This window comes from Mesoplodon bidens (assembly GCF_964165515.1).
Source record: "Mesoplodon bidens genome assembly, chromosome: 6".
Classification (NCBI taxonomy): Eukaryota; Metazoa; Chordata; class Mammalia; order Artiodactyla; family Ziphiidae; genus Mesoplodon; species Mesoplodon bidens.
In genome coordinates, this window is record NC_138162.1 from 23,097,311 (window position 1) to 23,112,799 (window position 15,489).

A 15,489-nucleotide genomic window follows, 5' to 3' on the forward strand; every position below is an offset into this window, starting at 1 on the left:
ACTACTGAAGCCCACGCGCCTAGAGCCCGTGCTCTGCAACAGGAGAGGCCCGCGCACTGCAACGAGGAGTGGCCCCTGCTCGCCGCAACAAGAGAAAAGACAGTGCACAGCAACGAAGACCCAATGCAGCCAAAAATAAATAAATAAAAACCTTGAGGATATATGTTTTTTTAAAGTTCTTTTGGAAAGAACGAGGTTTTAATTTTCTTCTGACATTCACTAAATCTTCACAAATATTCATGTTGCAGACCAAACCTGGACCACCCAAAAAGCCAAAGACCCCTTCTGGACAATCAGCCTTAGTGTATTGCTACAACTGCGGGCAAGAAGGCCATTACGGACACGTAAGTTTAAGTGGAATCTGGGCATAAAGCATTGTGTTGTTCAGGAGTGGTTGCTGAAAGATGAGCCCGAGTAATTCTGAACACATTTCTTTTATAAACTAATATCTTGAATTAAGACTTAACATATTTTCAACTGATTTACTTCTCCTATCCCTACCAGAGTAACAGATCTGTCAGAGCACATTCTTGTAAATGTTTTAAGTATACATGCATGTTAGTCTAAAACAAATACAGCTCATAGAATCATTCAGACAAATAATAGTAGTCAATAGAATGGTTACAGTTCTCACGAGTTCTTAGGATTACTAGTACTTTGACCCAGCCAAATCGTTATTTTTAGATTTTCTATATAGTTCTCCAGTATCTCTGGTTTTCCCCGGTACTGTGTTCAGTTAAATCTTTACAATTCACATGCAAACCCTGACACTCGCTAGTGGAAAGACAGAGGTGCTGCATCATCATCCATCCTGTCTACCCCACAAATGCCCCAATTCCCTATCCAACCTGCATATTTCCTAACCCTAACTGAAAGGGCCAAACTTTGTGTGTTCTAGATACTGAGGTGTCAAAGCAGAAACTTGCTGCTGTGAGGTGGGAGTGAGTCTCCTAGCCAGTTATCTCATTAAGCATGAAACAGCAACAGCTCATCCCACAGACAGGATGCAATAAGAATAGACTCACAGCCCATACGTTCTGGGAATCTTGAGACAGAGGAGGAAAGGCAGTGGCACAAGAAGTAGAAAATCTGTATGGAGAAATACACTCCCAGTCTCCAGATAGGTTTCTAATAGCCTAGAAACCAAAATATACTAATATCAAGTCAGATCTGATGAGAGGAGGTAGAAAGCACGCAGAGGTAGGGAGTCTACAAAATGGATAGAGGTGTGAGCAGTAGGATGGAATGGTATTGCAGGTCACGTGTTGAGTTCTGACCATGACACTTCACCAGTGCAGACCTTGGGGACAGAGCTCTACGATATGGGGAGAGACAAAAAGTCTGGAGAAGAAAAAGTGTGGGACAGAGTCCATCAACAGATGGAGTTTTTCTTCCGCATTGGGACAGCAGGACCATGGAGTGAAGGGATAGAATATGAAAGAGAGGATGGAGCTCTGATCCTCAGTTTTAATTTTTGCTCTACTACTGACTTAACCATGTGACTTAAAACAACACACTTTTTCTCCCTGGTCTCCACTTTCTTTATTTCCAAAGCAAAGAAGTTGTACAGGGAGAGCTCTCAGCACTGATTTGGTATTTCCCATGTGATCAGATCCACAGTATGGGGATACAGACGGAGGGACCTTGCAGTATAATTACCTCACTTCTATAGAACTCACACTGAAAAGCTAGTTTGAGAATACCTTTTTTTTGCAAAATTATCATCTCTAGATCTTTTACTGCTCTGTGTATTCCTCCTTGTTGCCAAAACTCAGATGTTGTTTAGCGAACATATTCACAGAAGCAGTCCACTGCCACACGAATCACACAGATGTACAATTTATGCTTGCTTACCTCTTTAAAGCAAAAGTGTATAATTTTAGCATTTATGTTTGTTCAGTTAAGGAAAAACAATTAGAGTTGGACACATACTGCTTACTAGTGTCACTCCTGTTAATGTAGATAGGAAATATATTAAAAGCATTTGGAACTTATCCCTGAAATCTAGATTTAGATAATTTTTAATTTACCATAAAGCAAATTTGGCAGCCTCATTGCTGCCATAGATGAAGAACTCTAGATTATCCACACTAATGAAGAAGATCAGTGGTGTGGCTAATCCAGAATAGTAGATAATTTATATAGCCAACTATCAATTGTCTGTGCTAATGGAGGGGACCAGTGATGTGGATAATCAAAATATAATTTACATTTAGCTTTGGAAAGTGTTTATAGTACTGTATAGCTCTGTAGAGCCACATCAGTCTAGACTGTATAGGATCCAAATAGGAGACTGGGCAGGTACTTAGAGCTGTCTGAGGGCCCCTCCCCTTCAGTTTCAGAACTTCAGCTCTATAGATGTTGATAAATAGCTTCTTCATGTGAAAGATACTCTAAGGGGAATGTGGCATCGCCCTTCTCTAATTCCACTTCCTCTAACTGGGGAGGCAGGGACAATCATAAGCAGCTCCATATGAGGCAAACTGCAATAGAAAACAGTACTCACCATGTAAAGAGACTACTCCAGGATGAGTGGGGCGCTGGAAGTATATCAAGAGCTCTAGTACCTTTTTGTAATTGTAATTTGCTCTTAAGATTCTATAGAATCTGTCTTAGTCTATTCAGGCTGCTATAAACAAACTACCATAGACTGAGTGGCTTATAAACAACAGGAATTTATTTCTCACCACAACCATGGTGCAGAATCAGTGTCTTGTGAGGGCCGCTTCCTCATAGATGGCACTTTCTTGCTGTGTCCTCACATGGTGGAAGAGGCTAGAGAGCTCTGTGGGGTCTCTTTTACAAGAGTTCCACCCTTGTGATCTAATCACCTCCCAAAGGGTCCACCTCCTAATACCATCACCTTGGGGTTTAGATTTCAACACATGAATTGGGTGGGGGGATACACAAACATTCAAACCATAGTAGAATCTTAGACCCAAATCTTTTATGGGTATCCTTTCTTCTGGAAACTTGGTGCCACCATGGATAGTGATTTATAAAAGCAATTCTTTATGTTACCCTATAGGTTTGCCTTATAACTTTCAATACCCAAAAGAGCCCAAAAAGATCCAGAAACTCAACAACAAGTTAAATCTTAAGATAGTTGGAAGAAGGAAATTATAAAGATAAGAACCAAAATTACTGAAATAGAAAACATGATTAATAGCATCATCAAAACCAAAAGCTCGTTCTTTGAAAACATTTTCTTTTCAAAAGAAAAGAGACTTCTGGAAAAACTGCTCAAAGAAAAGGAAAAGATACAAATAAGCAATGAGTGAAAAAGTGTAAATAGCTTAAAATACAGTATAATTTTTTACTTAAAGAATACTGTATAAACTTCATAAAGTTCAATGTTAGGGACTTCCCTGGCTGTCCAGTGGTTAAAACTCTGTGCTTCCACTGCAGGGGGCAGAGGTTTGATCCCTGATGGGGGAACTAAGATACTGCATGTTGCGTGGCCAAAAAACAAACAAACAAAAAATAAAGTTCAATGTTAAATCTGAAAATGCAGATAAAATAAGTAATTCTCTGCAAAAATATAAATTAATCAAAATGATTGAAGAAGAACAAACTTACATGAACCAATACCACTAAAGAAACTGAATTAATAATCAGAATTCTCCCCACCAAAATATACCAGACCCAGGTAGGTTTGTAGTCAAGTGTTACCAAACCTTTATTCAGATAGATAATCCAAAGAACACCACTCACCTTAGTCTGTGAATCTATTATAACCTAAAAATACTTCAAAATATTTACAGAATGTTACCATTTTTGTGAAATCTGAACACTTCAAAGTTATACTATTGTTTATTGGAATATTTATTAATAGTAAGAGTATTAAAATATGAGAATGGAAGGCACCAACTTTAAGACCATGGCAGCTTCTGGAAAAGGAAGGAGATGAATGGGAAGTGGGAAGGAGAGTTAGACAGAGGATCTCAATTATATCGTTAATGCTTAGGGGGAAACAACTAAATTAAGGGTAAATGTTGATTTGATAAAGCTAAATGGTTAGGTACAGATTTCCATTACTTTATTTTCTATACTTAAGTGTATATTTAGAATGATTGCTAGTTTTTTTTTGTTTTTTTTGTTTTTTGTTTTTGTTTTTGTTTTTGTTTTGCGGTACGCGGGCCTCTCACTGTTGTGGCCTCTCCTGTTGCGGAGCACAGGCTCCGGATGCGCAGGCTCAGCGGCCATGGCTCACGGGCCCAGCCGCTCCGCGGCCTGTGGGATCTTCCTGGATCGGGGCACGAACCCATGTCCCATGCATCGGCAGGTGGACTCTCAACTGTTGCGCCACCAGGGAAGCCCGACTCCTAGTTTTTAAAATCTACAAATTATGTTTCTAAGTGTATGGTGGCCAGTTTGGTCAGGTATCTTAGAATTACAAGTTGACCTCTTGCACTGTTGGTGGAAATGTAAATGGATACAGCCACTATGGAAAACAGTATGGAGGTTCCTTAAAAAACTAAAAATAGAACTACCATACTACCCAGCAATCCCACTACTAGGCATATACCCTGAGAAAACCATAATTCAAAAAGAGTCACGTACCACGATGTTTATTGCAGCTCTGTTTACAATAGCCAGGACATGGAAGCAACCTAAGTGTCCAACAACAGATGAATGGATAAAGAAGATGTGGTACATATATACAATGGAATATTACTCAGCCATAAGAAGAAACGAAATTGAGTTATTTGTAGTGAGGTGGGTGGACGTAGAGCCTGTCATACAGAGTAAAGTAAGTCAGAAAGAGAAAAACAAATACCGTATGCTAACACATATACATGGAATCTAAAAAAAAAAAAAATGGTTCTGAAGAACCTAGAGGCAGGACAGGAATAAAGACGCAGACGTAGAGAATGGACTTGAGGACACAGGGAATGGGAAGGGTAAGCTGGGGTGAAGTGAGAGAGAGGCATGGACATATATACAGTACCAAAGGTAAGATAGATAGCTAGTGGGAAGCAGCCACATAGCACAGGGAGATCAGCTCAGTGCTTTGTGACCACCTGGAGGGGTGGGATAGGGAGGGTGGGAGGGAGACACAAGAGGGAGGGGTTATGGGGATGTATGTATATGTATAGCTGATTCACTTTGATATAAAGCAGAAACTAACACACCATTGTAAAGCAATTATACTCCAATAAAGATGTTAAGAAAAAAAAAAGAATTACAAGTTGAGTATATAATGACAAAGTTATGATAAATCAGCTAAATTCTATGCAGATATTTCACATACTTTCTTCCTGAGAGGTACAGATTTTCCCCATTATCTGAAATTAGAGCGTTCCTGTGAAACCTTTCCTAAATCAAAGTAGCTATAAAGCAAAGAAGCAGTTACCTTACAACACATCTTTCTAACAAATGCAAAAAATAAATGGAGATAAAGCACAGATGCTCACAGACACAGTTCAAAGCTATGGCGGCTTGATGCCGAGATGCTGAATGTAGTTCCTGGGGGAGGAGCTTGGTGGTGCCACTCTCACTGCTCCAGGTGCTCACTGTCTCTGTAATGGTTGCTGCAAAACAAATGCTAAACACTATTTTCACTTTTCACCTTTTCTTGTGAAGGTGAAAATCCTCTTCATATTTCTTTCTGCTAGTGAAAACAGGTCTTTCATAAAAGTGAAGCGGTATAAAGCAAACTTTTTAAAAGCAGGGATACTTGTAGTTTAATTTTTCTTCAGTACCTAGCTAAGAAGCACTGAACGTTTATAATAAATTTTAGGCAAGATGGCAGAAGACAGAAGCGGAAAGTTCCAAAATGAAACCTCTTTCAAATGAAAGACATTATTTGGTTTGAGACAAGCTGAATGGATATGTGTCACAGACCAGGATAAACAACGCCTACTACATGGGACATGGGTCAGGCCAAGGATGTGGATTTGGAAAGTAGCAGCTACCAGAAGGCCAGAGTCAGGAGAGTAGGGAGCTGTCCTGGGGTGAGTGAGAGGAGTGATCTCTTCTTGAGTAGGGGGAGCAAAGAGAAGAGAGGTTTCCTTCAGAATTACCTAGGAACATTTTCAAGCTAGGCACAACCCACCACCACCCTGCTCCCCACCATAAGAATCACTGCCCTTGTGAGCAGTGAGTGTTGGCTTAAAATAAGCTTGCAAAAAACTACTTGTGTGGATGAAAAGGAGTAAAGGGCTAAGAATTTACCCCCACATTGAGGGTGTAAATGTGAAGAGAAGAAGAAAAGGAGAAACACTTGATGGCTGTTAGAAGAGACAGACAAGCAAAGAGCTGATAAAACATAATTTTAAATAAAATAAACCCTCCAACAGAGGAACAAGGCATTGCTAGGGGAGAGGGTTGGCAGGGAAGATTTTTAAAAGATAAGAAGGGTTTTGTAGGTAAAGAAATAAAGGAAGAAAATCCAAGCCTGAAAGACTAGCATGTAAGCACGATCGGGTGTTTGGCTGATCCTCCCAGTGTCCCAGCAAGACCACATCCTGCAGCCACAGTGTGAGTATCAGCAGTGGGGGCTCATCACTAATTACAGTGGTCCATAATCTTACAAAAAAAGTTGTCTGAACAGTGTGACCTCGTGACATCATAATTTCAAATACAATTTGCAGGAATGTACGGAAAGACGAATGTTTAACCAGACCTTTCCAACATCTCCATTCATCTACTACTATGATGACAAATATGAAATCCGGGAGAGAGATCGGAGAATAAAACGAAAAGTGAAAGGTATGTTACTAGATTTCTTACTAAATCACCTTTGCAATAGTTCCTAAATTTCTTTTTTTGCACTGTCTTTGCAAACTGCTTTGTGGGCCTTTGGTTAGGACAGAAAATGTTTTTAATAGTTACTATAGAGACTGGAACTTTCTTTTTTTCTTTTCTTTTTTTAAAATTTATTTATTTATTTATTTTTGGCTGCATTGGGTCTTTGTTGCTGCATGCGGGCTTTCTCTAGTTGCGGCGAGTAGGGGCTACTCTTTTTTTTTTTTTTTTTAATAACAAATTTAATCAGTTATACATATACATATGTTTCCATATCCCCTCCCTTTTGCGTCTCCCTCCCACCCTCCCTATCCCACCCCTCCAGGCTGTCACAAAGCACCGAGCTGATCTCCCTGTGCTATGCGGCTTAGGGGCTACTCTTTGTTGCGGTGCACAGGCTTCTCATTGCCGTGGCTTCTCCTGTTGCAGAGCTTAGGCTCTAGGCGCGCGGGCTTCAGTAGTTGTGGCTCGTGGGGTCTAGAGTGCAGGCTCAGTAGTTGTGGTGCACGGGCTTAGTTGCTCCGCGGCATGTGGGATCTTCCCGGCCCAGGGCTCAAACCTGTGTCCCCTGCATTGGCAAATGGATTCTTAACCACTGCGCCACCAGGGAAACCCGAAACTGGAACTTTCTTGATCTCCAGAAATCAAGCACCCACTTCCAAAATCCTGTGTTTTAATCTATTCACCGTGAACATTTTTCTCACATAATGATCATTTTAGAAAATGTCCAGAAAATACTTATATCCATTTATGCATGCAGAGTTTTTAAAGCTTCTTTTGAGATTTTTCTTTTCGACAAATAATTATGTTCTCCCTCTTTATATCTCTAGTATTTTTCAAGCAAAGAAAAGCTTTCCCTGCCAGGTGATTCCTGGAGCTTCCCCAGAGAAGTCATTTTTTATTGGCCACCATTATGAATAGAGCTCCAGATCCACAGCCACCTTCCATTTCTTTATTTGCTGTTGCTAACATAATGTTCTTTCTCACCAAATTATTTTATAATTTAGGCTTATTTTCTCTGCCACTCTTCTTTCTTGCCGTATGCTTCACAGTGGTTTACGAAGTTACTTTTTTTGCTTTCAGGACCAAATAGTTCCATATTTTTCAAGTTAACTCATACATTGTTGACCCTTGGCCTTTACATTATTCTCTTCCAGACTCTCTCTGAGTTCAGGTCCTTTCAAAATGAAGATAGTAATTTTGGAGGCGAGTAGAGGAATTACTTCTCAACTTCTGCATATTTTGCATATTTTATCTCTCTATGTAGAGAAATTATAGTACAAGAAGATAATGATTAGACAACTAAATTTTTAAAAGATTACAAAGAAATGCACCAAAATGTCATCTCTGGATTAAAGGGTTGTGGGTGCTTTCTCTGTTATTTCCTCTGTACTTTTCTGTATTTCCCAACTTTTCTTTAATGAGCATTTATAACTTTTATAATCAGGGAAATACCCTTTGTTCTCCTTTTTAATTAGTTATGTCAGCAACTCTGTGGCACAGATCCACTTTGAGACTCATTATATTGAACTTTATACTGAAGTCTATAAGTAATTATTGATACTTACTTTTGCTCTATATTCTAGAATTCATTTTTGTCCCCTAAGTATACTACTTCGCACTCTGTCCCATTTTTTTATTGGTGACTTCTTTAATCTTTCAAGGTTCTGTTGACCTTAGTTTTCATCCCTCACTGTAACCTCATCTCCCACTTATCCCATCAGAATCACTACCATCAGACGCTTATAGTAAGAGTGCCAAGTCCTGATAAAATATCACATCAGATCTGGCACTTAAACCTCTTAGATACACAAGTGTGTGCACATATGCACACTCAGTCTCTAAGCCAGCGATCTCTACTCTGGAGGAATAATCTGGAGGAATAATCTCCTGTCCAGTATGGCATCCACCTATAAATACTGTGGCCAGACTTTATCTTCAGAGTATAATTGAAATGTCATATGAAACTGTCAAAAGGCCACATTATACATCTTGCTTCACCTTATCATCAAGGGCTGTCTCTTTATCACTGGAACTTGAATTGGTCAGACATGACTTTTCACAAAGCTGACATGATTACTGCTCTCACTGGTCCCTGTCTCCCTTGTTGAATCTAGTTAAACTGTATTGAACAAAATAAGTATCATTGGATTTCTGGATGTTTTCCATGTTTAGAAATATAGAACTACAACCATTGAGTTTTTAGTGAGTGATTTTTTTACCTTAGTAAGGGCTCTTTAGAACGTCATATCATTAATGCATTTAAATGTCTGGATTCCCTCTCTGCTAAGTTATTTACAGACCAATGAAAGCTCTGCATGGAGCTGCTGAATATGCAGAAATACTTTTATATTTTCCAGAACTCCAGAAGAATGGGGACTTTCCAAGGCAGTTCAAGAGGCCTCATATGGAAGCAGCAGATAAGAGGCCCCACCGTGATATGAGGAAGAACCATGCCTCATGGAGAAGTAACACGTGGCCTCAAGAAAAGAAAGAAACCCAAAAAGAAGCCATGAACAGGACCAGCAGAGAGCGTGAGAAGCACAGGAAGGCTGACAGGTGTCATGAAGTGGATGAGGACTACCCCAGGGGCCCCAGAGTCCACTCTTCTCCTGCCACTGTCAAAACCCAGAAGCCTCACAAGCCCTTTCACCACTCATTGCATTACCACAAGCCAAAAGAAGACAGGCTGCCCAGAGAGGGCAGGAGGGTCAGGCATAAGAAAAAGGAGAGCTGTTTGGAGGATGATGGCAATGATAATTTATTTCTCATTAAGCAGAGGAAAAAAAAGTCTAAGCTGTGAGTTAGCTTCTGATTTGGCTTCCCAGTGTTTGGTCTTCATGTCTACAACATCCTCGCGATATTTGTATTACCTATGATTAAATAAAATGAGGTTTTTGTTTTTGTTTTTTTAATCTCAGCCATACCTAGAGCTATTGAACAAAGTCCTTGGAGATCTCAGTTCTCTGTGTCCAACAGGTTATTAGGTGAGAAAACAGAAAGATAAACTCGGACTTCCCCTGTTCCAGGACGTCATTATTCACTCAGTACCCTAGGGATAGGAAGAATTAATCTTTTCACAAAAAAATTTTTTTTAATATTTTGAAAAAATAAAAAAGCTCATTAAATGTATGCAGTGTGAGTATGAAAATTAAATCCTTGCAAGAAGATAAATTAATGCTAATATGAAAAATTCATCATTCTTTTTCAGCATTCCTTTTTTTTTTAATATCGGAAAGGATAATAACTATATATCTAAATCTGGCTTTTCTTGCTTCTGAAGGTGGTGTCAGAATCTTACTTTGGTCAGGGTATCATACACAGGCTGAAAATGAAGGTGTCGTCATTGAAGCACTGAAGAGACAGGGAATTGGGTTTTAGAGCAAAATACAAGCAAGGAATCCATCCAGAGTAAATGTTGAGAAACAGATTTCCTGAAACAAGTGAAAAGAGTCATCAAAAATTTTAACTTAATCACAAGGAAATCGTTTTTACCATTTTTACAGCCATACTTGAGGAAGACTGTCCCTCAGATATTTAAGATGAATATCATCCAATTTAAAAAATTGTTTTGGGGGCTTCCCTGGTGGCGCAGTGGTTGAGAGTCCGCCTGCCGATGCAGGGGACACAGGTTCGTGCCCCGGTCCGGGAAGATCCCACATGCCGCGGAGTGGCTGGGCCCATGAGCCATGGCCGCTGAGCCTGCGCATCCGGAGCCTGTGCTCCGCAACGGGAGAGGCCACAACAGTGAGAGGCCCGCATACCACAAAAAAAAAAAAAAAAATTGTTTTGTTCTCATGGGTTTTTTAACTACCACAGAGTTACACAGAAATTTTTATACTTGTGAACCTTTTGTACTTATCAGAGCCTAATGTTAGAATAAGAAAAATAAAATGTCTGAAATAGAGTAAATAAATTTGTCTACTATGTAAAAAGACAATGAGAGTCTGAGTAGTGACAGAGGGTGTACTTGGGTTGGACAAGTGACTAAAGTTATAAAATCTCTATAAACTGGAGTCAAATGCCCTTACTGTGCCCAAGCACTAGCTTTATGCCAGAATAAAATGAGATGGAGACACAAAATGTTTCTCCATGTTCTCCAACAATTGGAATCTTAAATTTGTGTTTTACTCTTTGTGAAGTACACAGTCTGCTGTATATCTGGTAGGATTAGCTCTCTTTTCTTTTGGAGGGCAAGGGAGAATCTCTCCTCTAGAATCAGACTTATTGTCTTTAGTTTACCACCTTCCCTGTGGCTGCCCAGCTTTCAGCTAAGTGTCAAGTGTTCGTTGTGTGTTGGTGGTTGGCTTCCTAACATCTACTGGGATTGTTCTGACCCTAAGGTAAGTGGGCACAGTTTTTTAATACCCTGCTAAAAGTGGCAGCCGTGAAAAATGGCTTCACAGAGTGGTAAGCCTTGGGATAATTGGCATTATTTCTCAGTAGAACCTGGGACAGGTGTGGCTTACTACTGATGTGGTGTGACTAGCATTCCTTCAGATCTGAGGACCTCTGCTTTCAGGGCAGAAATGGGATTGCCTTTCATACTTAGAAAATTGTTTGGAGGAGGGAAGAAACAAAGCTCTTCTTCTATTTGTTTCTGCACGTTATCTTCTTTTTCCTCCCAAATTTTATTTTTTTTTATTAGACAAACATTTTGTTCTGGGGTATAATTTACCCTTCAGGTCCGTGCATTTATATGCAGATAGGAAAGGAGGCTGAGCTACTTCACTTTGGGGCATTAGGATGATAAGGAAAGAACCGAAGCACAAGAGGAGCTTCCGCTCCATTTCCTCTTCATTGCCCTTGGCACCTGGCTCTTACACCAAGTGTTCAGTTGGTCAGTGTACTCGCACACTAACTTTCCATACAAGAATGTGGAGTTTAGGGCTTCCCTGGTGGCGCAGTGGTTGAGAGTCTGCCTGCCGCTGCAGGGGACACGGGTTCGTGCCCTGGTCCAGGAAGATCCCATATGCCGCAGAGTGGCTGGGCCCATGAGCCATGGCCGCTGAGCCTGCACATCCGGAGCCTGTGCTCCGCAATGGGAGAGGCCACAACAGTGAGAGGCCCGCGTACCGCAAAAAAAAAAAAAAAAAAAAAAAATGGGGAGTTAAAAATATTTAGTGATTTGACAATCAAATATGACTTTAAATGGATAAATGTGGTTAAGAGAAAAGGAGATGTCCCAAACAATAAGGATCCACATAGTTGCTAAGATTGAGAAGACTCTAAACATCTTTTGCCTTTGGTCCCACTTTGATTAGAAACAGCCTGAGTAGCTCCTTTCCTGGGTTCTAGCTTGATTCATGTTTGGCATTCTTAGAATAGAGCACAAAGAAACCGTCTCCCATTTTCTCAGTGGAAAGCCTTGCTTTCATGGACCATGCTACTGGCAGTGCCTATTATTTCAGAACCATGCTATTAACAGCACTTATCATCAGCTCTTTATTTTTATGTTCTACAAGGAGTACATATTCTTTTTAAGGGGGAAAAATATTTTTAAAATTTTTTTCTAGTTACCATCTGTCATCATACAAAGTTATTACAATATTATTGACTATACTCAACATACTGTACATTTCATCCCCATGACTCATTTTTAACTGGAAGTTTGTACCTTTTTTTAAATTGAATTATAATTGACTTACAAATTATATTAGCTTTAGGTATACAACATAATGTATAAAGTGATTCAGTACTTTATACATTACAAAATTATCACCACTGGGCTTCCCTGGTGGCGCAGTGGTTGAGAATCTGCCTGCTAATGCAGGGGACACGGGTTCGAGCCCTGGTCTGGGAGGATCCCACATGCCGCGGAGCAACTGGGCCCATGAGCCACAACTACTGAGCCTGTGCGTCTGGAGCCTGTGCTCCACAACAAGAGAGGCCGCGATAGTGAGAGGCCTGCGCACCGCGATGAAGAGTGGCCCCCGCTTGCCACAACTAGAGAAAGCCCTCGCACAGAAACGAAGACCCAACACAGCAAAAATAAATAAATTAATAAACACAGCAAAAATAAATAAATTAATTTAAAAAAAATTATCACCACGATAAGTCTACTTACAGTCTGTCACCATGCAAAGTTATTACAATATTATTGACTGTGTTCCCTACGGTGTATATTACATCCCTGTGATTTATTTATTTTATAGCTGGAAGTTTGTACCTCTTAATCTCCCTTATCTATTTCATTCATTCCCCCCACCTGTCTCCCCTCTGACAATCACCAGTTCTCTATGAGTCTGTTTATGCTTTGTTATGCTTATTTCTTTGTTTTGTTTTTTATTCCACATGTATGTGAAATCATATGGTATTCATCTTCCTCTGTCATTTATTTCACTTAGCATGAAACCCTCTAGGTCAGTCTGTATTGTTGCAAATGTCAAGATTTCATTCTTTTTTATGGTTGAGTAATATTCCAGTGTGTGTGTATGTGTGTGTGTGTGTGTGTGTATCACACCTTTATCCATTCGTCTATTCATGGGTACTTAGGTTGCTTCCATACCTTGGCTCCTGTAGATAATGCTGCACTGAACCTAGTGTTTTCAAATTAGTGTTTTTGTTTTCTTTAGAAAAATATCCAAAGAGGGGAATTCCCTAACGGTCCAGTGGTTAGGACCCCTTGTGTTCACTGCCAAGGGCCTGGGTTCAGTCCCTGGTAGAGGAACTAAGATCCCACAAGCCACGTGGTGCAGCCAAAAAAAAAAAGAAAAATATCCAGAAGTGGAATTGCTGGATCATATAGTAGTTCTATCTTCAATTTTTTAAGGAAACTCCATGCTGTTTTCCATAGGGGCTATACCAATTTACATTCCCACCAACAGTGCATGAGAGTTCCTTTTTTTCCCACATCCTTTCAACAACTTGTTATTTCTTATCTTTCTGATAATAGCTATTGTGACAGGTGTGAGGTGATATCTCATTGTGGTCTTGATTTGCATTTCCCTAATGATTAGTGATGTTGAGCATCTTTTAATGTGCCTGTTGGCCATCTGTAGGTCTTCTTTGGAAAAATGTCTATTCAGGGCCTCTGCCTATTTTTTAATCGGGGTTTTTTTTTTTTATATTGAGTTGTATGAGTTCTTTCTATATTTTAGATAATAACCCCTTATCTAATATATCATTTACAAATATCTTCTCCCAATCAGTAGGTGGCCTTTTTGTTTTGTTGATAGCTTCCTTTGCTGTGCAAAAGTGATGCAGTCCCACTTATTTATTTTTTGCTTTTGTTTCCCTTACTGAGAAGACATCCAAAAAAATATGGCTAAATGACAGAGCATGCTGCCTATGTTTTCTTCTAGAAGTTTTACAGTTTCAGGTCTTATATTTAACTCTTTAATCTATTTTGAGTTTATTTTTGTATATTGTGTGAGAAAGTAGTCCAGTTTGATTCTTTTCCATGTAGCTGTTCAGTTTTCCCAACACCGTTTATTAAACAGGCTTTCTTTTCCCCATTGTATATTCTTGCCTCCTTTATCGTAGATTAATTGAACATGTAAATGTGGGTTCATTTATGGGCACTCCTCTGTTCCATTGATCTATGTGTCTCTTTTTGTGCCAGTACTGTACTGTTTTGATCACTGTGGCTTTGCAGTATAGTTTGAAATCAGTGAGCATGATACCTCCAGCTTTGTTGTTCTTTCTCAAGATGGTTTTGGCTATTTGGGGTCTTTTGTGTTTCCATATAAATTTTAGAATTATTTGTTCTAGTTCTGTGAAAAATGGCATTGGTATTTTGATAGGGATTACAATCTGTAGATTGCCTTAGGTAGTATGGTCATTTTAACAATATTCTTCTGATCCATGAGCACAGTATATATTTCCATTTGTTTGTGTCATCTTCAGTTTCCTTTATCAGTGTCTCAGAGTTTTCCAAGTACAAGTCTTTTACCTCCTTGGTTAGATATATTCCTAGGTATTTTATTCTTTTTGATACAGTTTTAAATGGGATTGTTTTCTTAATTTCTCTTTCTGATAGTTCATTGTTAGCATATAGGAACACAAAAGATTTCTGTATATTAATTTGTATCTTACAACTTTACTGAATTCATTTAGTAGTTCTGATAGTTTTTTGGTGGCATTGTTAGGATTTTCTATGTATAGTATCATATCATCTGCAAACAGTAACAAGTTTTACTTCTTCCTTTTCAATCTAGGTTTCTTTTATTTCTTTTTCTTGTCTAACTGCTGTGGCTAGGACTTCTAGTACTATGTTGAATAGAAGTGGCGAGAGTGGGCATCCTTGTCTTTGTCCTGATCTTAGAGGAGATGCTTTCAGGTTTTCACTGTTGAGTATGATGTTAGCTGTGGGCTTGTCATACGTGGCCTTTATTATGTTATGTTCCCTCTATACTCACTTTGTGGAGATTCCCTAGTGGTCCAGTGGTTAGGATTCGGCACTTTCGCTGCCAGGGCCTGGATTCAATCCCTGGTTGGGGAACTAAGATCCTGCAAGCTGTGTGACATGGCCAAAAATAGATAAATAAATAAATAAATAAATGTTAAATTTTGTCAAAAGCTTTTTCTGCATCTGTTATATGATTTTTATTCTTCAATTTGTTAATGTAGTGTATAGCATTGATTAATCAGGGTGTTGAACCATGCTTGCATCTTGGCATAAATCCCACTTGATCATGATGTATGATCCTTTTAATGTACTGTTGAATTTGGTTTGCTAATATTTTTTTGTTGAGGATTTTTGCATCTGTGTTCATCAGTGATATTGGCCTGTAATTT

At 39.3% G+C, this 15,489-nt stretch overlaps 1 protein-coding gene across 3 annotated transcripts in view; it reads left to right on the forward strand.

Moving 5' to 3' along the window:
- ZCCHC7 (zinc finger CCHC-type containing 7) overlaps positions 1 to 11,649 on the forward strand; it is a 243,653-nt gene extending 232,004 nt beyond the window's left edge. For all 3 annotated transcript variants that reach the window (XM_081236168.1, XM_081236167.1, XM_081236169.1), the window contains exons 7-9: positions 249 to 344; positions 6,597 to 6,714; positions 9,111 to 11,649. In XM_081236168.1, coding sequence (XP_081092294.1) covers positions 249 to 344; positions 6,597 to 6,714; positions 9,111 to 9,553 — 657 coding nt within the window. In that variant the 3' untranslated portion in view covers positions 9,554 to 11,649. The remainder of the gene's footprint in view (positions 1 to 248; positions 345 to 6,596; positions 6,715 to 9,110) is intronic.
- Positions 11,650 to 15,489: the final 3,840 nt, after the last annotated feature.